Raw genomic sequence first — 26,979 nt, 5'->3', positions numbered from 1 at the left:
ATGTCACAGCTTAAAATAAAAATTTGGTTTCGTTATTTTGACTTGTTACGAGGTTGTGGAACCAAAAGCGAGCCACAAAAAAAAAAATCTGTGAACTAGAAGGAAAGTCAGTTTTATGTTTAAACATATTTATGTCTCAAAAAGAGATTACCATGCATAGTAATTTTGAGACCTGCTGCATGTTGTAATACAATAAAAGTCCTTCGACTACATAAATGTTTCATGAAAAAAAAAAGTTACATAAAAAAATTCAAAAAAAGTCAATAATAAAACATAAAAACCTTCTTTTAACGCTCGATCGAACCATAAACAGTTATTAGAGTATTGACGATGATTTGATGGCCACGAAAGTGATTGTCGTGTCTGTGTGCATTCTGGGTAATGTAGTTGTACGAGTGTTGGCTGTGCCGTGAACAGGTCTGTGTTGTAGCAGCAGTGGTTGGAGGGTTTTGCAACTAAATCCAGCTAGTTGTGTTACACATGAACGACGTCTGACTTCACCTCACGGGTAAAATGTACATTTTGTGTGCAGAAAAACTAGAATATACATTCAGGCTGGGATTCAAATTTTAAAAGTTTTGAAATTTACCTCCTTTTAGCATTTCTAAGCATTAAATATCTATCAAATGGTTTGTGAGACACTATAATTTAATTGTAAGCAGATATAACAAATATTTTAAACAGACAATAAAGGACTGATAATGAATTTAACACTGTGGCAACAATATGAAGGGTTTTCTAATTTGATCAAAACATAAAAATACATTATTTATTGTTTAGTATTTATGTATTTTATGCATAATATATATTAATACAGTATTTCTTTCCAACTAAGAAAACTGTCCGCTACAAGAACTCTAAATATGGCTGAAAGCATTTAATTATTAAGTAAGTAAAACCTGTGTACGTGATTTGTTAATGTGTATAAGCAGTTAATAAATATACTTTGTCTTGCAATTTCTTAATAATCACTCATTTATAATTTAAGCAGCAGCACAAGATGCGCGTAAAAGTTGTTCACAAATACGCAAATAAAAACTTAAATCTGCTCACAACTAAGTGATACTAGTCGATACCAAGTGTTGATATGATGCTTATAAATACTAAAGTGACCTCCAGCTGCTTGTAACCATGGCGACTGATTAAAACCGATTAAAAATCAAGAGCAGGCGATTTTGTCCGCAACCAATCGACAGCCTGTTCTGCCGAGATCAGACTACACAATGTTTTTTTGTTGTTGTATTTCATAACGGCCAGTGTGTTACGTTGAGAGTCTTAAATTATTCCTGTGATTTGACTCGTTTTTTTTCATCCTGTGGGTCGAAATGCAGAAAAAAACAAAACACGAATTTACAAAATGGAAAAGAAGTTTTTTTTCGTCTTCTGTCTAAAGTCCTACGCGCTCGCACCCCTTCGAGACTGTGTAATTAAATTTAATGCTCAGCATCGGTACCGCCGTTAACAATTTCAAGCAACAGCACCACCCGCTGGTCATTTTCGGTTCCCGCGTGTCGTCTGACCTCGACATTAGGCTTGGCTGTTATTGATCGAAGCGACATCGCTTTCCGTATTTACCCAACTGATCTGATTTGAGTTTTTTTTAAATGTAGCTCATTAGCTCTGCAGGAAAAAAGAGAAATAAAAAAAAATAAAAAAGTCATCCGCGACCACAAGACCTCCGTCTCCCCTCTACGTGTCCTCCGTGACCCGTCGCCCTCCCCGCGGCCCCCAGCTTTTCGTCACTCAGTGGCGTCTGAGGAGTTTGGAGAAGAATCCCGATGAGGCCGGCTTGTCGGCCGCGGCGTCCTCTTCTTTGGCCTTGGCCTTCCCCTCTCCGAGCCCCAGCTCCCCCTCCAGTTGCTCCAACTCCGACTGGTCCAGCAGCTCAAAGTCCTCCACCTCGCTGTCCGACTCCTCGGCGAGCTCCAGCAGCCTGCTGGACTCCCGGAGTCTCGACCACTCGGCGTCTTCGCTCGCCGCCGCGAAGCCGACCGCCGCCTCTATTCTCTCCTGGATGGCGGCGGCGACCGCGGCGGTGATGACGTCGCCTGCCATCTGGTTGACCAATTCGAGGGCTTTGTCGATGGGTTGGTCTCTGTGTGGAGGAGGCTCGGATTTGATCGGCTGCTGGGGCTGAGGTGGAGGCGAGGGAAGGCCGAGGCTGAGGTCGTCGTCGTCGTCGCCGTTGGTCGTCGCGCCGTTGTCAAGTGAAGGGAATTCTGGGAGGCCACCGGCGAACACTTCTTCTCTGTCGAGGTCTGTGAGTTCGAAGGTAAAAACAAGTTATTTGTAAAACAGGAAACAAAGTAAGTGCGAGCAGGACGCGACACGCTGACACAACGTACCCTCCGAGTTCTCAGTCTGTGGCGTGTGTCCTTCCGACAGGTTGAAAGTACCGTTGTCCGTCCACGTCACGTCCGACACTTCTGTGTCCGACACCGACATTTCTTTACACGCCGTGGAGTCGAGCTGTGGGAGCGAAACACGTCCGATTTTACATCGCCAACAAATTAAAAACAGGACGGAGCTGCTAATTGGTTGGACTCAAACCTGAGTGGGCGGAGCCACAAAAAACATCTTATTTTGTAATATGCAAAGGTGAGTTTAAAGTAGGAATTTAAAAAAAATACATTAAAAAGCAACGTGTTAATGGTTAAAAGACAAAATGATTTAGAAAAAGAAAATTCGTTAAATTATGACAATTATGACACCAAACAACAAGAATTGTTGCTGAAATCTTCTTACAAAGTTACCGATATTTTCTGGAAATAAGGATATACAACAAGTTCCTGTTGCGTGTGAATGAAGTGCAGCACGATGATGCAATAACTTAGTAAGTAGTAGAAGTAATCGCACAGCAACGAGGTATTTCTGCTTGAAGAACGAAATCTAAAAAGCAGTTTTTGTTTGTTTTTGGCATCAAGTTTGGCACAGACCCTCGATTGCTTGATGTGAATCATGTGAGCTGGATTTCGTTTGCTTAAACTGGACCGTGTCAGTCAACACAGGCGTAATTAGATTTGAGAGACGAGAAGATGATCAGCCGACCTTGGGGAACATCGAGGAGAGATCCGACTCGATGCCCTCTCTCTCAGTCTGAGCCTGCAGGAGTCTCTTCTCTGAAAGGAGTAAAAAAAAAAAAAACAGGGCTGAGAATCGTTGACAATATTCAGATAAATAGAATATAACAGTGATTAAAAGCTCTTTTTTTTTTTCTTCATAAATCTCAAATATTCTGATCACCAGCATTTTTTTTCATACTCGAGTACATTTGATATCAAAGAAAATGACAGATTATTATAAGACTTTTACTCAAGCTTTTTTTTCCACCGCTGCTGTGCTGACAGCTTGTATATGAATATGAAGAATATTTACCATGGTTCTTTTTGATCTTCTGAAAAAACTCCCCGATGCCAAAGTCCAGCTTCTGCAGAACTGGCTCCAGCCACAAACCAACCTCATGAGAGGAAATCAGAGGCCACAGGAAGACGCCCAGCACTTCAGAAAAACATTCAAAAGAGAATAAAAGAAAACTCGTTTGCAGCCTACCGTGCCATAAAAACACACTGAACAGTCATTTTGATCTTCATTTGCAGAGTGTTTTGCTCACCGTGTTGAGGCACAATCTTTGATAATCATCATATCTGTGGTTAGAATCTATCTTCACGATTTTTTTATTAATTAATTGCTACGATGGCACTGATTTAAGTGATGCCGATGACAGACTGCTATACATCTCATTCAAGTGCTATGACCTCATTAATCCAGACAACTTTAATTTAAGCGTTATTTTCTTCCCGGTAATCAAAATGAACCTTTTCGTGTAAGTCGACTCACCGAGAACATATGAGATAACAATCCCTGGAATGTAGCGTCCTAAGACAGCGAAGAAGGTGCACAAACTGCAAACCAGCAGACAGAACTAGAAGAGAAAAAAAACAAAACAAGTCTTTATGCTAAGCTAAGCTAGGTGACTTCCACCTTTACCTCCAAACACAGACGTTACAGTCGTATCGCATTTTTGTAGGGCATTTTCCTAGTTTATTCATTATCTTTTAATAAGCTGGTCAATTCGCATGAATATGTATTTTAAGATAAGAAAAAAAATAACAAGATATATTTAGAAATGACCGAGATATAGCTTCACATCATTTTACTGTTTGAAATATGTTTATTTCAACTTTTTTTAAAAAAGTTTAAAAGCAAGATGAATGCCTCTACTCAGCCTGAGAGTCCGACTCCGGTTAGTCTGAAGACGTTGGCCCCGTCTCTGCCTCACCTTGCCTGGGTTTTGCTGCTTGAAAGCCGACGTCTCCTGGAGGAAGAGTTTGAGCGAGTCGCCCAGTTGAGGTTCGGTTCCGGACCGGCTGTCTTGGCCCGGATCGATGATCTCCCAGCTACAGAGACACAAGATAACTCATTTTAAACCTCCCAACAACAAAAAAAGGAGATTCGGTGGCTGGTTGGCGAAAACAAACCAAAATATTACAATGAAGATCATTTACTGGTGCTGTGCGACTGTCACAATCTATGCAGGCGACACTCAACTTTATCTACTTGCCTTGTCCGAGTCCATCATCACAACAGGGATTATTTCTCTTATTTCCCGAAAAAATATCCCAGTAATTCTGAGTTTTAGACATTCACTCCATCTGAGTAGTCGTAGTAGTCGCGCAGGTTCTACAGTAAGTAGAATAATACTTCCACAATACTCAAGTCTTTTGTTTCCTGTTTTACTTTGTAGTCTCTCACCCCCACGTGTCTCCTGGTCTACTTCACTTCCTGCCTCTGTGTCTGCCTGATTAGTTTCAGCTGTCGCTCACTGGCCTCCTCTCCCTCTACGACCAGGAACAAATGGAGCCACGCTTTGGTTTCTCATTTTTAGTCCCCACCGGATAATCTGAGAACATCCGTCCTAAAACTGTCCTCTTGATCTGTTTTTTTTTCCTTCAAATTTGCTGTATAAAATAAAGTGACTTGACTTGTTGCTACATGTACACGGTCACCTTGTAATGACTGGCAAACTATGCGGTGACTCTGCATCAAAAAATAGGATCAACATCGACCGAGAGAGGCATTTGCATTGTGTATTTGGAGGCTTGAAATTCTACTCGGCCAATAAAATTAAATCTGAGGTAAATAAAAAATCATTCTGACGCAAATGTCATCGTCTAAATTAAGGAGCACGAATAACCTCGGCTAGATGACTACCCCGGACAGGTGGGAGATGGGAATAGGGATGTCGGTGTGCTTTCCGTGCGGTAGCACCTGGTGAGGTATGAAACTTTCCCCTGTAGCGGGAGGGGGAGGGTTTCCCAAACATCATGTCCTATTTAAGCTCTACTATCAGACCTCGCGCTCACTTCACATAAAACAGCTATGAGAGTCACAGGTGCCGCTCATGTGTGATAAATAGATAAGAGTGTGAGGTGAGGCATGCTTCCTCTCTCGGCTGCTTTCTGTTCCACTATCTGCAGCCCAACGGGCTCGAAAGTTCGCTTCGCTGATCCTCTTTGCAAAGCAAAAAAAAGAAAAAAAAGAAATGAAAATAGACAAATAATGCAGAGTTTTCACAGAAATCAAAAGTTGTTTGAGTTTATATAAAATAATGCACAAGAGATCTACAATACTTCTATAAAAAGTGTGTTTGTTCCATCACAGGAAAAAAATAAATAAAAAAGTGACACTATATTAAAGTTTGTGTTTGAGTATTTCTCTGAGTGTAAAACAAATTTTTTTTTAAGAGTTGGAACAAGATTGATGGAAAAACATGATTGGAACACTCAACAATTTAATTTCTTTGAATTCGAGGATGACATACCCGCTTATTTCCTAGATAAAATGTCAAATCTAAATCAAATGTTTAGACCAAATTAATTAAAAAAAAAGTGTAATAGTCGCCTCGGTAAATGTCTCAATAAGGTTCATCACATTAAATGTACTAAATTTAAATGCAGCTGATGGAAACCACACGTCCTGTGAAAGCAGCTGTCCTGGAAACAGCTCGGGCGAAATCACCGTGGAGATCAGGTTACCACGACAGCGAAGGAGTTTCCTGCCAGCTAACCAGCTCAGTTTGGCCGCCATGACAACACACACCGTAAAATGATATAGGTTTATAGATTGTGATAACGCTGTGGTAGATTTTGTCGTAAATCAGGAGCCAATAATAACTATATTTATAAAGGACTTTTTAAAGGTACCGTCACAAAGTGCTTCACAAACAAGGACGATTAAAAGTTACACATGGAATAACTAATAAAATAACAGATATGTTAAGCAGCTAAGTAAAGGCCAAATGGTAAAAGTAAGTCTTGAAAGACCATTTTAAAAGCAGAAAGGCAATTGTCGAGTATGCGTATGATCTTATGAGTAAGAATTGGAGCCCGAAATGAAAAGGCACTTATATCCCTGGTCTTCAGATTGGATTTTGGGAAGAGCTAACAGACCCTCATCGGAGGATCCTAAAGCACGAGCTGGTGAGAAAATGATTTAGAAGCTCAATTTCATACCATGCAAGGCATTAAAAGTCAAGAGTAAAATCTTAAATATCAATTCTCAAGTAGACAGGCAGCCAACGAAGAAAAGCTTAAACACAAGAGATGTGATCACCCTTTCGAGATTTGGTTGAGAGTCTGGCGGCTACGTTTTTTTGGGCGACCTGAAGCCGTGCAGGAACACGTATCGGTGGGGGAGCGGAGATCAAGGCGAGACCGGCTTCGTTAAACACTCGATGTGTGCAAAAACCTGAAGAAACTTCTGCGAGTCTGCACCTCGAAAGAAAATCCGTTGGAACCTCAACGGAGACCACACTAAAAATAGCAGCAGGTACCAGATACCATCCAATAACAATGGACAACCCCCCCTTAAAATAGCTCCATGGGTCTTGGCGACGGGTACCACACGCTGAACTGGAGTGCTAAAGCGTAGGCAGAAAGTGTGCTCCGGGATTATAACAAGGATTTACCTAAAAAAAGAAAAAAACATTTCCTGCCATTTAATTCTAAAAAGCAGCAAAGCAATTTTCCAGGAAAGCTCATTTAGCTGAGTCAGGTACAGCTGAGTATCGTCTGCGTAATATGGCATAAACAGGACCGGTTCTCCTCGGTCGGTACGCCTGCGCCACCACCAGTTTTTCCAGGCACCCGGCAGGCAGGTTGTTTTTAAATCGCCACAGCTCTTCTGAACTCTCGTTGTTTTTCCTCTGTTCTTGTAATCTTCTTCTCGTAATGTAATCCAGACGGTCCCGGTTTGTCGTTTGGGCCCGTTGCCCTGCCGCGGGATGAATTTAGGACCGATCGGATCATTTGAACACCGAAAGTGCCGTTAAACCTTTCGAAACCTACTATTCAATCCAATTTTAGTTTATCTCAATTCAGCTTAGCCCTCGCTCGCTTTACTCCACAAATACTGCTTTTGTGTAGAGCCTAAAAAACATAATCGACGTGCTGCTCATTATATAACGCACTGAGTCGGCCTCAGGTGTGAGACCGGTTCGCCCTCATTGACCCCGGTGTAGTAAACATTGTTGGATGGGGGGCGGGGGGTGGGGTGGCTTAACTACCACGACGAGGATAAGTGCCGTGGCCTGGTGGCTCTGCGGGGCAACACATTGCATCCCAGTGAGCTCCATGTCAAGGTTTATTAGAGCGAGTCAACCGAACCTGTTCCTTTCGTTCTGATAAAGAACCTAAAGGACTTGGTGGATAAGTGTATTACAAGTGTATTATTTCCATTTCCAGGAAGAGATCTGATTCGCTGTGGTGTTTCGGACACATTCCAGAAATTATCCCTCTCGCTGGCAGCTCCCGAGGAAAAGTTTTGGCATTCGAAGTGGTGCAAATTAGCATTCGTCGGCAGCCGCTAATAAATGGAAATCCTGTTGAGCAATGCCCTGTACTCGGGTCGCTTTTTCCTCCCCCCCACGCACAGCTGTTTATCTGCCACATGCACCTTTCATTCTCACCGTCTTACAAACAGAACTTCGAAATGAAGTTGTTTTGAACCTTTAAAGTTAAAAGAATAAGTGCTTCGTGGCAGATTTACCGTGAGGGTTTTCAAAACTCGGGTGTGGAGTTTTCTAAAGGAGACAAATGAAACCATCCAAACTCCACCTGTTGAGCCAAATAAATTTTTCCCTCATCACCTTTCCTACCCCCAATGACCCCCCCCCCCCCCCCCGTAGTCACGCAATCATGCCGGGCTGCTAAGTAACGAACACGAGAGGCCACGAGAAGCGCCGCTATATATCTCATGTGAACCCACCTGACTCAAACACCCAGCCACGTCTCACATAACCCTCATGACCAGAAGACAACCCGTTGCTCCCCTACTCCACTTCCAGGCACATGTCCCAGTTGGAGGCCGGTTTTCCAGAGAACATGATGGGCTGAACATGTGACGGTGACACTGTGAAGCAAGAATAGCAGTAGAGACGGACCGACACGATTCGTCCGTTCCACGAAAGACAGACGGTTCCCTGGAAAGAGTCGCAAAACTTGTTGATCAGGTAATTCCTTCATGCCAATCCAGCATTACAGAGAGAAGCGGAGACTTCTTGGCCAATACGTTCGTGTCATCTCTTCAATTCATTATATTTTTTGGATGGAATCCAGAATGGTCTATTTTTTTGGCCTCGGCCACGTGAGGCCAGGTTTTGAACCTTTCTTGGGAAGCATTGAAGTTGAAGAAAGCGTCGATAATTTGCATGATGTTGCACGAACAAAAATCTAAAATCTTAGACTTGCCGGAGGTTTCTAGGCTGTTCAAACCGCTGCAAGTTGACTCGCTCGCTCTCCAGCGTTCATGACACAAAAATCACACGGTCAGAAAACCTTACACATTTTAAGACATTGCCGCAATCAGAGGATTGGCTTAGCACAGAGTAGCACACAGGACTTTCACTTCTGCTTTCTGCTGTCAGTCATTGTTTCAGTTTACATGGCGTCAGCTCATCTTGTTGTTAGGTTAGTATTGACGGGGAGAATTTTCTGATAAAATAACATAAAAATACGAGAAACGAGACCTCATTCATGGTACTTTTTAATGTTATAACCACGGGCGTAGTGCTGGACGCCGTATTGACAACTTTTTTTTTTAAAGCGTATTCATTTGTCTGGTTTTGATCCGCCCCCGTTTGCCTGTTGACACCGTTGATACGAACTCAATACTTCCTGTTTCTGTTTCAAATTAAAAGCCTTTTAGCATTTCAGTAAACAGAAAGAGTTCAAGGCTTTTACTGTGAAACATTCGCAAGAACATGTTTTGACTTTAAAACAGTTATCCAGAACAACCTGTTCAAAAATAGCCTCAAACACTTCAGATACCGAGAAGAAAATATATCACGTTTCATTTCTCCAGATCGTCACTGACCCCCCCGGTGACACCGGTGTGTCATCAATCAATCAAGGCGGGTTTTTGTTTTTTTCTTCCACGCCACAGTATGAAGACTTAAGTCAACACTCCGACAGAAACACGGTCAAAGTCAGAGGACCGTGAGGCTGGGCGGCGAGAGCGGCGGCGACTGGCGAGCAGCTGGTGGGGGGAAGGAGAAGAAGAGAGGGGGTGGTGGTGGTGGTGGTGGGGGGGGGGGGGTATCACTTTTATACCCGATCAGTAATCTCTGAAACAACACGGGGGAGCGCCGTGTCTGAGCCTCTAACAAGCCCGGCGACTGCACTTTAAAAATAGAGCGAGGCAAAACAATGCCAGGAATGGCGACAAAAACATCCCTGTTCTTCCCACTCGCGAGGGGGAAGGAGGAGGGAGGGAGGGGGTGTAAATATGTTTACCCAACCTGTTTTGCGTGGGTATTTACCACAGAAACCTCTTCCGCGTCCCGTCCCCCCAACAACGCGCACCGCTTCACCGAGCGGGTCCGGTCCGTGTTGTCAGTTTAAGTGGACCGACGTTAAGCCAAAGGCTCGATAAGTTTCAGAAATTACATTCAAACAATGATTTCACAATTAAAACGTAAACAAGAACAAGGCTGATATCTTCACGAGTCTTAAAGGTTAAGTTGACCTACATCTCTACAAAGAAGAAACAACCTTTCTCATCTAGCACTTTTCTTTCGAGAGTTATTCCTTCAGTTAGAAGTGATGGGAGAAACCTTGCTTTTTCCAACCCTTTTTAAGAATTTTAAGCACCGCAACAATTTTTCCATTCACCAGAAAACCCTAAATAAAACCAGCAACCGTCCCAACTGGCTAATTACCACCAGCCTTAAAAAAAAAAAAAAAAAGGAGAGACGCTAATATTTGAATGTGATCTGAGAAAAAAAACAGTCGTTGATCCTTTTTCTGGCTTCCTCTCCGTGAATCACACAGTCGTACCTCAGTCCTGCGCCGCGATCGTCGGGAGACATTTGGAGAGCTTCGGGTACCCTTTGGGACGGCACTACTCGAAGGCAGCCGAGAACGGCGGAGCAGCGGGTGGTAGGTGATACCTTGGCGGGGGAACGCGGGAAAGGCTTCGTCTTTTCCCCCCGGCGGGTTAACGAGAAGGTTGGAGCGACGCTCGGGTTATTTTCTAACGTGACACGCTCTGCGAGAGCGAACTTGTGTTTATCCTCAATGAAGCCCCCGTTTGAGCATTTCAAGCGACCTCGTCTAAAAATAACCGGGTCACACACACTACATTCCAGTCCCGGCAGCCATCGGGAGTGCAGAAGGATGGGGCCGAGGGTGGGGGTGGGCGGGGTTGCTTCAACCCCCAACAAACAACACCCCGGGCCACCTCCAAAACACACCTCGTCATGTGGACGTGGACGGACAGGTGACAGGCGACATGTGACAGGTGACGTGTGCCCCATCCCCTCCCCCCGCCCGCCTTGAGACTGACCCTACGTCCTCTCTACGCTGATGACACCGTTTTTTACACATTAATTGGACATTTTTTTGGGCAATGCGACATTATCAGAGAGCCCGAGTGTCCAACTGTTACATCTAAAACTCGCTATTTGAACAACTCGTCCTTCAACCTATAAAAAATGACTGATAAACAAAAATGCAAATGAACGTATTTACCATTGGCTCAAATAAAATGAATAATTGATTAAATAAATCAAATAAAATGAGCCAATGAGATATACAAATTGAAGAGGCGATTACATATATCAAAGTAAAGGCGACATTTTCTTTTGTGATATAACTTTTAGGTCGTACCCCACAGTGTGAGTTATTAATATGACGTCCGACGTGGTTGGACACCGTAACTGGTTGTGCCACTTCAAAAAGAAGAAAATCTGCCAGTGCAGGAAACTGCTCCCCAAAATGAAATTTGAAATTATATGTATACGATATTTGAAACATTTCAATTTGGTTTGGAAAGTGAGGACAGGAACACAAATTGAGAGCTTTGCTTTTGCGGCTCAGATCCTTTCGAGGCGGATTCTACTTGCAATCCTTCAAAGTAAAAGCTTCGAGGCTGAACACTTCAACATAAAATGTCCAACCTTGGTTTGACCAGTTCTGATATTTCTTGTTTTGCCCGGCACTTTTAATAAAAATCTTCTTTGGTAGAGTTTTACACAATTTATAAGGATTGCATAATGAATTTCGTAGCAAAGTTCTCAACAAATAAATAAAATTCTACGTTGTTTTTTTTTTAAAGATGAAAATCCACAAATATTTAAGGTTTTGGAACATTTTTGACTCTCATTCTGGTATGTATGACTTAATGACATCGCTTGACTGTGGTGACACACTCGTAGCTGGGTTGTTGTGTTGTTTTCCTCCGGTCAAACCCAAAGTCCAATCGGAGGGGTCGCTGCGAAGCACACCCCGCTCCGATGCCGAGCGATCTGATTGGCTCGGCTGCCCTCGTGTCACGTCTGAATCGGTTCCGGCAGTGGAGAAACAGCTGAGTCACACACTAACACACACACTAACACACACAGAGTCATCATGCACACACTGCACTCAGGTTTCACAACTCTTAAGACACTGTGTTTGTTGTGGGCACACAGCAGCACGGCGAGTCTTTCCTCGAAGCCAACGCCACAAGAAACAAGTCTCTCGGGGTCACGTGACGTTTGTCCAAGTTCAGAGGCGCGTTCGTTAAAACTCTCCACACACACACACACACACACACACACACACACACACACACACACACACACACACACACACACACACACACACACACACACACACACACACACACACACAAACGTATTCTCTGTGTTCTGAATTTGGTGAAGTACATAAAATAATGAATAAAGACACGTCCTTATTGTTGTTATTGTATGTTTACAGTATAAGCAACCCTTGAAACATTTCTATTCAAAATACGTTATGACATGTTCAGCCAAAAAGTTACAAATTGTGTTTATAAAGTTAGAAAAATCGGACCAAATATGTATAAAATATGTAAGCGTATATTTAAAATACATATAAAAATCGACTCAAGGTCCAACAAGTGAAGCCAAGTGTGGAAGTGCTTTAAGCTGCAATACCACCGAGGGCCAGTAGGGCTGGCTCACATGAATTAGATATTAGTCCTCCAGCACAGCGATGTTTGGGGGGCGTGTCTGGATGGATTAATTTTGCCTGGTGCAGTCAGGTTAGCTTGCTTGTATAGGTGGGCGGGGCATAGTGCCTTTTGGTTCTTGCTCCTCCCCACCTCGTCCAAATACGGTCGTTCCAAAGATGGCAATGAACAAAAGGCCAGACTGGAGGTTTCAAAACAAGTTTGTGAGTTTGTGGCCAAAATCAAAAATGCCTAATGCAGCTGGGCCAGAGTAGTGCTTGGGACGTCAATCGAGAGCAAATGCGATCAAACGAGCGATTATATATGATAAAATAATATTTCAACTGGTGTGTGTTAGATGATTATACACACACACACACACACACACACAAACACGTAGACGGTCGCCTCGAACTCCCCAGCTGTCGGCTCGCATTTTGGGTCAGCAGCTAATCTCCTGCAAGCCTCTGCCCGAGACTCGCTCTGAGCCTGATGTACAATTACCCACAAGACACCTCTGACAGACAACAGCAGGTGGCAACAACACAATCCCCGTCCTGCTCGCCAAATGTCACAGAGACAAGAGAGAGTTAGAGTGTGAGACAGATGGCAGCGAGAGATATTTAGAGGTGTGAGATATGCAAATGAGGGCAGAAGGAACCCGGAATGAATCAGACTCAATCAGCGCAACCAGATAAATGAGATCTAATATGATTTTACGATTAAGGGTTGTTTATATGGGGGGCTAAAACTTGACCCACTCTCTCCACAGATCTGTGGAATCTCCGTGAAACCTGAACAAGTCGACCGATCGAGTGTGCGAAATGGCCGAAAAAGCTCGTAAACAGACCTCGAGCTGGCAAAACCTCCGACTGAATGTGCAAAGGAAAACCGTACTGAAAATGTTTTGTCTTCCTCCGTGACAACATTTTTTTTGTTTTTTTTGTAAAGAAATTTCCCTGAGATTTATTGTGAGATTAAAAACCCAACTCGTGAGGTTCGTGTGCCTTCATAAGCAAATAAAACGTAAAAAAAAAAAAAAAATAAAAAAGAACTCGCCCCTGACCCGGACTCATCCGTTATATAACCCCGGAGGTGTTGCATCCAGCCTGGCGCCCACAAATCCCCGTCGCCTCTGCTGAAAATCCCACCCAGCCTTGAGAGGCGGCGGAGGCATCGAGTAACACCACCCCCACCACCACCACCCCCGCCCCCCGAAACTGTTTGGTTTCGGTTGTTTGAGGAGTCACACGATCCAATCTCGGTTCAGAGAGGAGAAATTAGCAGCGGGATTAGATTAGACGGTCGTACGTGACCAATCAGCTGTGCAGGACTTCCAGCCTGCACGCCAAGACAGGATGTTGGTACCGTGTGCTCATCACATGTCGTGCGCTCGGACCGACGGGACGCGCACGACGGGTTCGTGTCGTCCGTCTGTCCGAGGAAACTGCAGCACGTCAAGGCATGATTCATATTTAAGAGTCACCAAAGGAAACGGAGCATTTGGTTTTCATGACCGGAGGCATTTTGTTTTCTGGTTATCCATCCGTCCCGTTGTCTAGAACGCCTCGAGGAAGTTTCTTGAAATTTGGCCCAATCGTTTACTCCGATTTGAAGATGAACTGGTTCGAATTTTGGTGGTCAAAGGTCACGGTGACATCACGTCGGTCGCATCATTTCAAACACAAATGTTCACTTGGACTAAAAAGAAGAAATGACTAGATTTTGAAGGTCAAAGGTCACTGTGACACCATGTCGGTCCCATTCATTCATTCATTCATTCATCCCGTTCATTAAACAAATATTTCAGAAACCCCCTTTGGGCAATTTTTCAAATGAGGCACAAACGTTGACTTGGATTTAAGGGTAGAGTTATTCAATTTTGGGTTCCAAAGGTCAAAGGTCACTGCCACATCACAAAACACATTTCTGGCTGTAACTCAAGAATTATTTGGCTAATTGGGAGCAAATCTGACACGAACATCTAACAGGATAAAATGATGAAGTAATGACATTTTGTATCCAGAAGGTCAAAGGTCAGGTTTAGTGTCCACCTTGAAACTGTGACAATTTCCCTGAAAACCGTCACCAAATTTGTTTGATTTGAGTCTAGAAAGGCATGAATATAAACCGCAACTCGACCGGTTGGCATCATACAACTTCGCGGTGGTAATTCTAGTTGTTTCTTTACCTCACTATAAATTTGCATTTGCTTTTCTTTCAAGAAACACTTTACTATCCAGAAGCTTCAGTGTTCTGGATGTTTTGTGTTGTAAATGGCCTTTCTAATTCAATTTTAATGTCGTGAGGCTTTTATCTGATCATTGGTGGGACACTCAAAGTGCTCTGTTTCTGCAGTTCACCAGCAGAGTGATCTCCTCAAACCAGATGTCACGAGTCACAGTCATCCAGTGATTCCCTTCCCTTCATGTGATATCAACAATTTAATCTGATCAACTTTATAAATAAGGACCTTCACTGCTTCGATGAAGCGGCTTGTGAAAGACAAGGTGCGTCACGTGAAGTTGTTCCGATAGGTCGGATGTGTTTTCAGCATGTGTATCAGCAGAAAGGCCAGATTAAAAAACTCGGATTGAGACCACAGCCACACCAAACTGCAGCTACAAAATAAAACATCGGGCAGCCCGCTAACATTTCAGGTTTATCAATCAATGAAAACTTATTTTTTTAACAGTTTTGAAGTCAGTTATTGCAACCTGGAGTTCCTTCTTTGCAGACGACGGTAGCTACAAAGCTAGCCATAGCACTGAAAAAAGTTGGGGATTGGCCCCGCCCACTAACTTTAGCCTCAACCAATTATATGATTCCACATGCATCAGATGCGCTTCAGTTTCCTACCTTGTTGTCATGCTGCGCCACAAAAGAGCTCCTGCGGAAAAACAACAGAAACCGATCATTCATCAACATTGATGGAGTCACACAAGCGGAAAAGTCCAATAATACTGACGGTGAAGCAGCCGGTCAGAGTTTTTATCTTTGGTAATTTTCCTAAAGTTGCACTTTTCATTCTAACAGACATAAATCAATTTCACAAATTATAATTCCTTCCTTCTTTTCTACTTAAAAAAGGCTCAAAAAGTTAAGTAAATTATTTTGCGTCAATTTAAATCAACAATATCAGCCAATATAATCACGATAATCATTATTTCTGAAGTAAATAAGGGCCTCAGGTGTGCTACATAAAGAATACGGTGAACACTAACAGCGTCAACTGATCAATTCAATTCATAATTCACTGCCATTTCTATACTCTGATACGTTGGATTGGATTGTACATTTTTGACATAAACAGATCAGCAAAATAAAAAAAGGTGTTTTGGGTGTTACCTGTTGATCTGGACCGAACAACGTCTCTGGCAGTTGCCATGGCGACCAGCAGAGCCAGCAGGAGAGCCAAGAGGCTGTAGGCTCGAAAAGAGCTGAAGGCAACGAACCTGCAGAGAAACCGGACAGATGTTTTTTTTTTTTTCTTTTTCACCCATGTCAGCTTGATTTGAGTTCATCATGACACAAACCACAGCTTTACAGAAACTATCAAAAGACACCTTTTAAAATAGACTTTTATTTGGGTTTTGAACTGCATCACATCCCTCTGACAGCTGTGAAATCTGCTGCGGTCGGCCGCTGTCTTGTTCCACTTCTCTTTTTTTCACAAATGATTTGCCTTATGTGTTAAATAAAACCCACAGTTGTAATGTATTCTGTTTGTTGTGTCTCTATGCTGTTTTTTTCTCTCTCCGCTCTCTGGTTTCCGTTGGAGGTTTAAAGGAAGTGTTTACCGCCGGCTACCGTACTGTTGAACCGATATCGCGTCGACAAGAATAGATTTGAGGTCACAGTGACCAAGACCTTCGACCTTTGACTCCTTAAACATACGTACTTCTTCCTTGGGACCCAGTGAACAGTTGGGCCAAATTTGAAGAAATAGCCTCGAGGTATTCTTGAGATATCGCATCCAGGAGAATTTGATTGACAAGACAGCTGCTAACTTTTTGTGCAGGGCTCGAAACTAGCACGGGCCAATCAAATTACAGGTAATTACACCAGATGACTTTCATTTATGGTTTCAGCACGTATATAAGAAAATCCTGAAGGAAATGAGAAAAGGCATTACTTTCTTTTTTGTCTGTGTATTAGTTACTGAATAAAATGTGTCGTTAATTAATCACCGTGGAGTGCTGTTCAGTCACATGGTCTGCTGATAATTATAAAGACCTTAACAGATTTGAACCAGAATAAAGCCACCAGGTGAGTTTTAAGATGTTCATACCAGCGATCACTGAAATGCACAGCAGATTGTCATATATAATAATTTTTTTGAAGAATTCGGTTAAGTTTATCTGAAGGAAATAAACCACACCGTTAAGAGAGTTAACAATCATCACCCACTGTTAAGAAACACAAAAATACAAACTTGAAGCAACTGGACTGCTGTTGTTTCCTGGTTTATTGTGTACAAAAATGTATATTTGCAATACCTTTGTTTAATGTTTGGTATTATGCTTTTGCGATGTGGATCCCAGGAAAAACTCATCTAATTCACCCAAAATAAACTGTATTTCTAAATAAACTAACACATCGTGGATGTTTTATAGACAGAATCGAGTCGTTTTTAACCACCTTCGGGCCAGCGAACATGAAATAAAAGCATTAAATATTCCACCACTGTTGCATCATTTTATTCCTTGGCAGTATGCAGATATACAAATGAGCAGATCTGTCTGCTAAATAAACACAAATAAAAAGAAACGTCTCAATTATTACGTCATCTTTAGGCACTTTTTATTAGCAGCTATTTTTTTGTGTCTGTTGTATGCTGTGAGCTGAGAGTTGGTAATGGGGACTTTGGACTAATAATAACCTCAGTATTTCTAAAATCCTGGCCATGGCGCTGACTACATAGAAATAGTTGTGTGACTATTAAACAAGGAAACTCATAAATATTGAAAAAAAAAAAAATACAGGTGAAAACAAACATGATCGGTGTACCCTGATTTCACAGGATCACAGAAATATTAGTGACACGACAAGGTGTGAATTCACCATTTTTTTATACACTGTACAAAGTAATAAAAAGCAACATTTCAATGCAAAATTGCCGAATAAAAGAATACTAAAGGAGCAGTATAAAGATTTGGGAGTTGAAAATCATTACAAATGAATCTGAAGCCTTCAGGATGTTGGGCTGTTTTACTGAATATTTTGGGTTTAATCCAAAATCCTAATGAATTTTCCTTTTAATTACCAGGAGCTCATAGTCCAAGTGAATGGGAGTCTCATATCCCTGCGTCATGATGCTTACCAGAACACCGTGTTGGCTGCAGCAAACAGGGCTGAAGTCCTGCACGGTCTCTGCCTCCAACTGACCAGGCCGGCGAGACGACAGCCTGGGCGGCCGGGGGGCGTCTCCTCCTCGCCGTGTACCCGGCTCGGCGGGCCCGGCGGCCCGGCAGCCGCCTCCCCGCAGCCGGCGGCAGTTCCTGCTTCCCGGCTCCCCAGCATTGGAAAACGACTGGGGTCCCTCCGCTCTGCCGGTCTGCTACTCCAGCGAAGATCGGTGTCAAGTTAACGGAAGGGTTCGCAAATACGACTTCCGGTGCTGGATTTATCAGAATAAATGTCACCAAGTGAGGGAAAGGTAGGAAATATGCAAGTGTAGAAATATTCTGTAGCAAAGAAAGGTTATGCTAAAGTGCAAAAGTATTTACATAGAAAATAAATGTGTAAAGTAGCAAAAGTAAAATAATCACCATTGCAGAATGACCCATTTCATAATTTTTGGGATTATAATTATGGATTGATTAATGTGTAGACATAACTAGTAAAGATTGGTCTTATAACGCTAAAGTCATTTGTGAATTTCTTTCATGCAATTGTGAAAAATCTTACTTATAATAACATTCTATTTTATTTCTTCATTCAACAAAGTAGTGTCTACAGTCATGAAATAAATTCAGTAAAAAGAGTAAAAAAAAATACAATATTTTCTTTTAAGAAGTTTTAAAGTATAAAATAGCATGAAGTAGAAATACTAAAGTCAATTACATGCACTTCAAAATGTGCTTATGTACAGTTTTCAAATGAAATAAATAAAAGCAAAATAAATATGTCACAAAATAAATCAGCAGGCTCAGAAGATGATAAAAAGATCAGGAGGCAATTTTTTGTTTTGTTTTCTAACTTTGTCAAATAATTCCTAATTACGAAAAATTGGGTAGTTTACCTTTTTTTTTGGGCTTTGTCATCAAATTATTCCAACATTGATTTAAACATATTTTATCACCTGAATTAAATATAAAAATGTTATTTTATAAATGATATGTAAGATAGATGTTTCTCTTGCATTATTATTATTCACAACCCCACCAACAATTATATTTTTGTATATTTGTCATGGAGTATTTAAGGTAAAACATTTCATCACGTCCAAATCCATCATTGTAACTTGTGTATATATATATATATTTTTTTTCCTTTTTCTTTTTTTTCCCAGCTTTCTGCCTTTATTGTGAAAGAAAGAAATCGCCACGCTTCCTGTCTCGTGCGGTCTTGTTCTGTCTGACTTGAAGAAGCTCCAGACTTCAGCTGCTGCTTCTCTGTGATGTTGTGGTGATTGAGGTCAGTGACGTCAGGTGTGCGTGCGTGTGTGCGTGTGTGTCTCTGTGCATGTGTGTGTAGATTTATTGGGGTGTGACGTCATTTGTTTGTGTAGAGATTTCTTTGATTACACTGGACTCAGATTGTCTTGTGTTGCCTTTTCAGTGCTGGGAGGAGCCTGTTAGACTTCTTTGGCGGTAATTAGAAAACTAATAGTCCCATGAGATGGCGATATTGTCCTGTTTACATTGGAACTGTAAATAAGCAACAGTTTGCTGACGCATTAGCTGTTAACCCGACGTTGTTTGTTTTTCTGCCCCCTAGTGGTCACAAATCACTCACTCCAGCTTTAAAATGTATTTGTGACAAGCACAATAACAAGTAATACCTTTTGTTTGCCGTGTATACAATTTTTAGAAAACAAGAATACAAATGCAAACAGTAAAATTGAGAAACACTTTGACCAAACTTGACAAAACTGCAGATGAAGCATTTGTCGTTGTTTACTTACTATTATTTCAAAAGTTTGATTTTATTTTTAAAAAAGAATTTTCTGCATGTTCTCTGCTAAAAAAATTTTTTTTTTTTTTTTTTTAAATCGTCCAGTTGCATTTTCCGTAACTTTGGAAACTGGATTTGAGCTTTAGTATCTGCGATGTTTGTTTGTTTGGTTGTTTGTTTCGATCCCCATTAGCCTTTGCATAGCAGCAGCTATCCCTTCCTGGGGGTCTTCATAATTTATATATTGACAGTACAAAGATACGCTTTATACACGTCATACAATACACAAACATAAATAAACAATTGACACAATTTTAAATGACAGAAAACCCAAAGAAAATACAAACACCTGCTCGCTGCCAAAAGCCTGTGATCTCCTTGAATCAATATTCACGTGACCACAAGAGGGCGCGTTTTAAAGATGACGTACGCAATGCGATCCAAAAAGTTTCCGAGAATGTTCCTGTCGATGTGCGTTGTGCTATTTGCGTTTTTTGTGGTCGGTGGCAATTCGCGATTTTCACCGTGGCAACGGAGACCCTTGGAAATGCTTTAGACTCACATGAAATGTTTTAAGATCTTTTTTTTACAGGGTTTGGATTAATTACCCGTCCTTCCAAAGGGACCAGCTAACTAATTCCTGGCTTCGTAACGGCCTAGTTCACGTTAATGTTTTTTTTTTTTTTTTTACTTGTTAGAAAGCAGTTGCTGATTCACACATCCAGCAGCTACCCACCTGTCCAATATCAACTCTTTCAGCTCGTTTTTTTGGGTCTCCACCGACTCCAATAAAATACCCAACGCAAACACAGCTTTTTTTCTTTTTTTTTCTCTGAAAACAGCTGCTTACTGCAGCTGAAAATGACGCAACGAGAGCCGGAAGAGCGACAGACAGCGAGATCATGAAACAAAACTTCCCATAAACCTCCGTACAGCTGAGAGGAGCTGCAGATTCAACCGGTTCTTCTTCTTTTTTTTCAACGACTACAACAATAAACGTCGTGAAAATAAAATTCAATCGGCTTCGTGGATATTTGCTTCGTGAAGTAGACACTTCACATTCGTTCCTGTTTTCGAGTATGCAAACACACACACACACACACACACACACACATTTGCACTTACAGTGTGTGCAGTTTGCACGCACAATATACACAATTTTGCATACTTGCACACACACACACACAGTTATGCACATGCACACACTGTTACCAGAGCACCATTGTTTTTTTCTTCTTTTGTCTTTGTGCGTGTGCTTGTGTGTGTGTGTGTGTGTGTGTGTGTGTGTGTGTGTGTGTGTGTGTGTGTGTGTGTGTGTGTGTGTGTGTGTGTGTGTGTGTGTGTGTGTGTGTGTGTGTGTGTGTGTGTGTGCCTCAGCCACTAATTGGACTGAATTTCACTGAGCAACAAAAGATCAGACTCGAAAATTCCAGCTCTGGTTTGTACAGGCTTTGCTTTGTTGTCCTTTCGGTCTCTGTTTGCTGTGTTAACAGTTATCTCTCTCTCTCTCTCTCTCTCTCTCTCTGTCTTTCTGTGTCTTTCTCTCAGCGTCTCTCTCATTTTCTCTCTCCCTTTTTTTTTTTTTTTTTCGTGCACCCACATGAAAGGCTTTTTGCCCGAAATGAAGCACAGTCACCCCAACCGGCAACTCGGAGGCAGGCGAAACCCCCAAGAGGCCGGAACTTGCGAGGCGCTTTTCCACATCAACTCCTAAATCTCTCACACACACACACACATACATACACACACACACACACACACACACACACACACACACACACACACACACACATACAGTGCATGAGCCCGTTGGACAGTCACAATGAACCCTAGACCTTCAGTGGAGTGGACCTTCATCGCCATCTCCATCGATGGGAAACTTGTGGCGTCCCTCGGTGTTGAGCCTGGACCCGAGCTTTCGGTGGGATTTTTCTGTTGACGTGGAAGTGGGACAAACTTTGAGGACAGGATGATGTTGGAGCTGCAAAGCACCGAGGACGGCGGAGGCTTCGGCCAACTGGACATACAGAGCGCTGAAGAGCTGGAGTGTAAGATCTGCTACTGCGTCTACAACCTGGGCGGTCGCAGGCCCAAGGTGCTCGAGTGCCACCACCGCCTGTGCTCCAAATGCCTCGTGAAGATCCTGGACCTGGGTGAGTCGCCGCCCGACGCCCTGGTGTGCCCGTTCTGCCGGTACGTCACCAGGCTGCCCGTAGAGGCCGCGGGCAGCCTGCCGGACGACTCCAACCTGGTGGCCGCGCTGGCCCTCCGCAGCAGGAATCAGAGGAACCTCCAACTCCACCAGGACGCGGCGGCGGAGCTGCTCCTCAGCCCGAGGCGTCTGAGCTCGCTGGTGGGCGGAAACCCTCCCGCCACGACCCCTTCCTCCGCTTCGTCCTCCGCCACTTACTCCCCCATCCGGAGCTCCCCTAACTTCGTGGTCATCACCATCATGGAGCCGCCGCCGCCGCCGCCGGCGTCTTCGTCCAACCAAGAGCTCCACCGTCAGCCGCGTGGCTCTCACGCGTCCAGTCAGGGCTACCTCTCCTCCAGCCTGGACTCCATGGCGTCCATCACGCAGAGGTGGACGGTGTGGAACTGCGCGGCCCTCCTGTGCCAGACCTCGGCCCGGGCGCTGGTGTGGGTGCTGGGACTCCTGTACTTCAGCTCGCTGCCGATGGGCGTTTACCTGCTCATCATGCAGAGGACGACGCTCGGGGTGCTGCTGGTGAGCCTGGTTCCGGCCAGCCTCGTCATGATCATGGTCTACGGCTGCTGCCAGTGTATCTGCCACGAGTTCTGGGACTGCATGCCGCCATAATGGGGACCAAATGAATGGGCAACGCTTTGCTTTTGAATGTGTTTGACAATAGATCTCCAGAATTCACTAATGGGCATGTTACTGTGTAACCAGCCATGTGAACAGCCACTTAAACTGCAAAAAAAAAAAAAAAAGCTCCTTTTCTTTATCGGTGAAGAGAGCTCATTACAAATGGAGCTTCCAGTTTGAAAGTTTTCATTATTATAAATGTTAATTTGTGCATTTTTTTTTTTACTTTTCTTTTTTTTTTTTGGTTGATAACCCAGGAAGGAACGCTCAAAGTGCCGGGAGGAATTTGCTCAATGTAATGCGTAATAATGTTGTAGTGAGAAAAACCTGAAGGAATAATAAGAGTTTCTTACACCTGAGGATTTGTGGTCGAATGGTCATTCTCAGCCCTTTTTCAGATTGTGTCACAGCCATAAAATGAAGCGAATGTGAACTTTAACTTCACAGAGTCTTTTTAAGTTTTTGAAATCAGCGCACACAGTCGGGGGTGTCGTCAAAGAAATAACACTTTTACCCAAAAAAGGGGAGATAAGTGTGTTTTCTTACTGTAAAAGAATCAAATGAAAGCGTCACAAATATAAACAGGAAGTACAGTTTGGCCCAGAAATAATGATTTAATATGTGATTTTTGTTAGAAAATATATTTTTTTGGTTTAAATCTGTGATGAAAAAACTCTACAATCATAAAGAAAAAGATAATGTTGGGTTTTTAGGATTTTTCACTTTTGAATACTTTTTTCTTTTAGGCAGGTTATTATATATCATATATATCAAGCCCAAATCACACTGCTATTTTTTTTTTTTTATAGGGAGGCTTTTATTTTCATCCAGTTATAATAATTTTTACTTTTATTTTCAGGGAGTTCCAATTTTCTTCACTGCGGATTCAAATTAAAATCAACAAAAGTAAAGTCGAGTGATGTAAGACAAAAACAACAAAGAGAAGTTATACAAAAATCTCCAGAACGATTCAAAGACGTCTGCCTGAGAATCTCCAGCTACATTTTCTGATGTTTTAATGAGGCTGCAAATTAGCCTTAAAAGTGATCGCTGAGATCTTAAAACTCAATTCTGAAAGTGGTAGAGGGATGAAACAGGGTGTGTTGTGCTCAGGCATCTTTGTCCTATTTAAGATGCAGCAGCTGAAACATCTGAAATTCCAGATTGCAGTGAAAACTTGTGCTGTAGAAACGCAAATAGCAAAAAAGTCCATATTTCACAATTAAAATGAGAAAAGACGGCAGAGTGCTTTTTTAAATTAGAAATTGAATCTCTTTTATGTACTCCACTGCAGTTTACACTCCACAGTAATATTATTACTCATGCCTCTTTCTCTGTGCTGAGGTCAAACCCGAACCACCAGAGGGTGCTGTGACCCGTCTACCCTGTAGTCTTTGTCTATATAAATACTATATATATATATATATATATATAGAGATAGATATAGATATATTCTATCTATATCTATCTATATTTTGTATGTTTGTTTGTTTTGTATGTATGTAGAACAAGCCCAAGCAATTAAAAAAAAGACTTGGAAGGCAAAACTCCCTTTTAACAAAAAAAACCTCCAGACAGTTTGAGGGAAAAACTCTCTTTTAACAGGAAGAAGCCTCCTGTGATGGATACATTACCACATAAGATGTAATCAGATTGTTTTCATGGATGCACCAATGTGGAAGCAGCATTTTGCATCTTTGTTTCGAGCTGCTGGAGGTAAAACTGGTTCAAATACTTTATTTACAGTTAAGTAGATTAGTGCAGCGGTCGGATTACGCCATAATTTCATGAATTAAACCGTGAGATGAGAGAGGATTTAGACAAGAAGTCCTTCAAAAAATGAAAATAAAAGTATAAAGTGCTGAGTTTGCAATTGATAAATTACCCACGTTTGTTTTTATAATCCAGGACTTTTGTCTCCACTGTGCTACTATCACGTTATTATTTTCTTTAAGCGCCGTCATTGTGCTGTTAAACTCCTCCTGTCCAAGCGGGGGTATAAAACAAACACCAAGGAGCTGTTCCCAGAACAGTTTGGCCCCCTCGTTTTGCTCTTGCAACACACGTCTCGCTGACGATAAACAGTCCAGGGCCTTCGCTTCGGCCGGTCGTGTTTTCCGGGGGATCTGAAACTGAGCAAGTGCTTCCCTACAGGGAGTGTAACATCATTTCAGATTCCTTTTCGGTGATGCAATGAACATTCCCACATGTTGGTGCGAGGGACGTTCACAAGCCCATCCCAAAAGAAAAACGTATATAACCCCGAAGCATTATGAGACAACTCTGATCAGAGCTGCTGGAAACAACACAACGAAACATGGTGGCTGAAAGGATAGTTTGATGTTAGTGTATTCTTTGGCAAACATGAATAATACATAGCTGTTGAGATTTTGCTTTAGATATTTGTTTTTTGTTTTTGTTTTGTTTGGCTGAGCTACTGGTTTCCAATAATTATACAATGAAAATGATATCAGGCTGGATTATCATCTTGGCAACTACCCCAGGGACCCAGACTCCGAGGGGCCCCAAAAGATCCAGGATCTAGGGTACTCATGGCACTAATTTAAGGGTTTGGGGAAGATTACGGTCTTGATTTGATACAGAAAAAATCTGCAGGAGCACCAGATGCATAAGACACAATGTGTTTACTTGATAAAGATGAAAGTGAAAACCACAACACTTTCTCTAAACTTTGCAAAATGCAACTGATGCAAATGATGCTAATTTCATTTGAAAGTTAAAGTTGAAGGGAAAAGTTACATCTACACACTTCTGCCTTTCCCTCCATATATCAAAGTTATTTTGAAATGTTTTTCGGTACGGTTTGTGATGTCATTAGTTGCCCTGAAGATCCGCTCTGAAAGGTCCAAACAAGGTCTGAAAGCCTGGTTTGTTTGCGACCAAAAAAAAAACCTGCCTCCGTTCGGTAGATATCTTTATGACGAGCTAATTGAGCTGGTCACATACAGCTTCACGGGTCTGAACCGCATATCAACAAAACAGCAAACTGAATATATTGTATATATATAACACTGTCAGTAAGAGTAAACACAGGTGTACTGGGAACGAAAATCCGAACCTGGACCTATCAGCCGGGACCAGACCACCCACAGCACACTGCTATGTGCAACCTATAAACTGTATACAAAAATAGGCGTAGTTTGAACAGTAAAGCCAATGCGGAAGTGACTTGAAGTGCAATACCATTTCGAGGCCACTAGGTGCTGGCTCCAAAAAAAACCTCTTGCTCCAATATACTTAAATTCAACTTTTTTCATGAAGTACAAATTCAATAAATGTTTTTTATTGTTTTTTATGTTCTGGTGGTCGTTCTGAAAATAATTCCATCATTACTTAGATCTTAGGCCTCGGGTTTGTTTAGGAGGGGAGCGTGTCTGGTTTGGTTCACAATCCTGTGGAGCAGTCAGATTCGTAATCAGATTGAGTCAAATCTAAAAAATAAAGATGGCTACAGCTGAAATGCAAGAATGGAGGCTTCAAAACAGCAGTTCACTAAACCATTGGGCGTCGTCAGGTTGCACACAGAGAACGTTGCAATAAAATGTTTTTTTTTTTATGGTCCACCAAGCCACCAAGATTTATCCCGGCATGACCACTGGCCAGTACACCAATGACTTTATACATTTAATTACCTTCATAAGATTTCCTTTTCGTAGCCACCATTAGAATTAACAGCTGTCGACGTACCAGTCTCAGAAGCTGTTGACGACATGCATGTTGAATAACCAGAAAAATAATATTTTAAAACAAAACTCCAACAAACAAATCCACAACTATCTGCATCACTACTTACTTAAGGTAAGTGAGAAAATATTAATATTTAATTCTGCAAAAAGTCCAGAATATTAAAAATCAAAACAATCTGAGTTAAATTGCTGTAAAACAACAACTTTCATTCGCCCTCAATAAGATCCTGGGTGAGACACGTTAATGTCAGTGATTGTGAAGCTGCTGTGGTGCAAAGCCTAGTTACATTACAAAATATGAGTTACATAAGAATTAAAATTCACCTTAAATCAAAAGATACCGTTTACAATAACTAATCAAGAAAAAAATAATAATAAACCTGGGAAAATGGACAAACAGAACTACCATGAACCTTTCTTGAAAGTCTTACACTTTATAGTTAATTATTCTAAATTATAATCCCATATGCTGTATTAAAAGTTGACTTTGGATATTAAGATAGAAGTAAACATAATTCAAAAAAAAATAAAATTAAAATAAATATCAGCATAATAGATCCTGAGGACAGGGTTGACACCAACAATAACAATGCATGGAGACAGGTGATGAATACTGAAGACGATGAAGACGACGATGATGATGATGATGATGATGATGACTCACCGGCTGACCGTGTCTACCTGGTAAACCTCCTGCCATGAGTTAGTTGTTGTTCTTGTTTCAGCAGCATCACCATCTGCTGGCTCGTGTCTGTGTATTTACCTCACGTTCCCACAGGAAGTGAGCGGAGCCGCTCTCGACCAATCAGATTCGCGGATGAAGCTCCGACAACAAACAAAAGACCGAGGCTA

At 42.1% G+C, this 26,979-nt stretch overlaps 2 protein-coding genes across 2 annotated transcripts; one reads left to right on the top strand and one right to left on the bottom strand.

Annotated features, from left to right (window-relative positions):
- Window positions 1-548: 548 nt before the first annotated feature.
- On the bottom strand, window positions 549-26,899 carry retreg1 (reticulophagy regulator 1). Its single transcript, XM_069688276.1, has 11 exons — window positions 26,792-26,899; window positions 26,074-26,140; window positions 17,795-18,091; window positions 15,820-15,926; window positions 15,331-15,361; window positions 4,280-4,397; window positions 3,838-3,922; window positions 3,376-3,498; window positions 3,049-3,119; window positions 2,346-2,469; window positions 549-2,258 (listed from the first exon to the last, which is right to left on the bottom strand). The coding sequence occupies exons 3-11, from the start codon at window positions 17,992-17,994 to the stop codon at window positions 1,744-1,746; spliced, it is 1,374 nt and encodes a 457-aa protein (XP_069544377.1). The 5' UTR covers window positions 17,995-18,091; window positions 26,074-26,140; window positions 26,792-26,899; the 3' UTR covers window positions 549-1,743.
- Window positions 21,197-22,731, top strand: rnf182 (ring finger protein 182). The gene has a single exon (XM_069688277.1). The coding sequence runs from the start codon at window positions 21,560-21,562 to the stop codon at window positions 22,409-22,411; it is 852 nt and encodes a 283-aa protein (XP_069544378.1). The 5' UTR covers window positions 21,197-21,559; the 3' UTR covers window positions 22,412-22,731.
- Window positions 26,900-26,979: the final 80 nt, after the last annotated feature.

Source organism: Brachyistius frenatus, unplaced genomic scaffold (genome assembly GCF_029030835.1).
Source record: "Brachyistius frenatus isolate BFR_SWC_R1_liver_20210118 unplaced genomic scaffold, ASM2903083v1 Contig_553, whole genome shotgun sequence".
In the NCBI taxonomy this organism is placed as follows: domain Eukaryota; kingdom Metazoa; phylum Chordata; class Actinopteri; family Embiotocidae; genus Brachyistius; species Brachyistius frenatus.
This window is presented reverse-complemented; position numbering and strand designations above follow the sequence as displayed.

Coding starts and splice junctions, on each gene's coding strand:
- retreg1 (XM_069688276.1), bottom strand. CDS start 17,994: ATGCTGGGGAGCCGGGAAGCAGGAACTGCCGCCGGCTGCGGGGAGGCG. Junction 15,927..17,794: donor GCAGCCAACACGGTGTTCTG/GTAAGCATCATG, acceptor GTTTCTCTGCAG/GTTCGTTGCCTTCAGCTCTT. Junction 3,120..3,375: donor GAAGATCAAAAAGAACCATG/GTAAATATTCTT, acceptor TACTCCTTTCAG/AGAAGAGACTCCTGCAGGCT.
- rnf182 (XM_069688277.1), top strand. CDS start 21,560: ATGATGTTGGAGCTGCAAAGCACCGAGGACGGCGGAGGCTTCGGCCAA.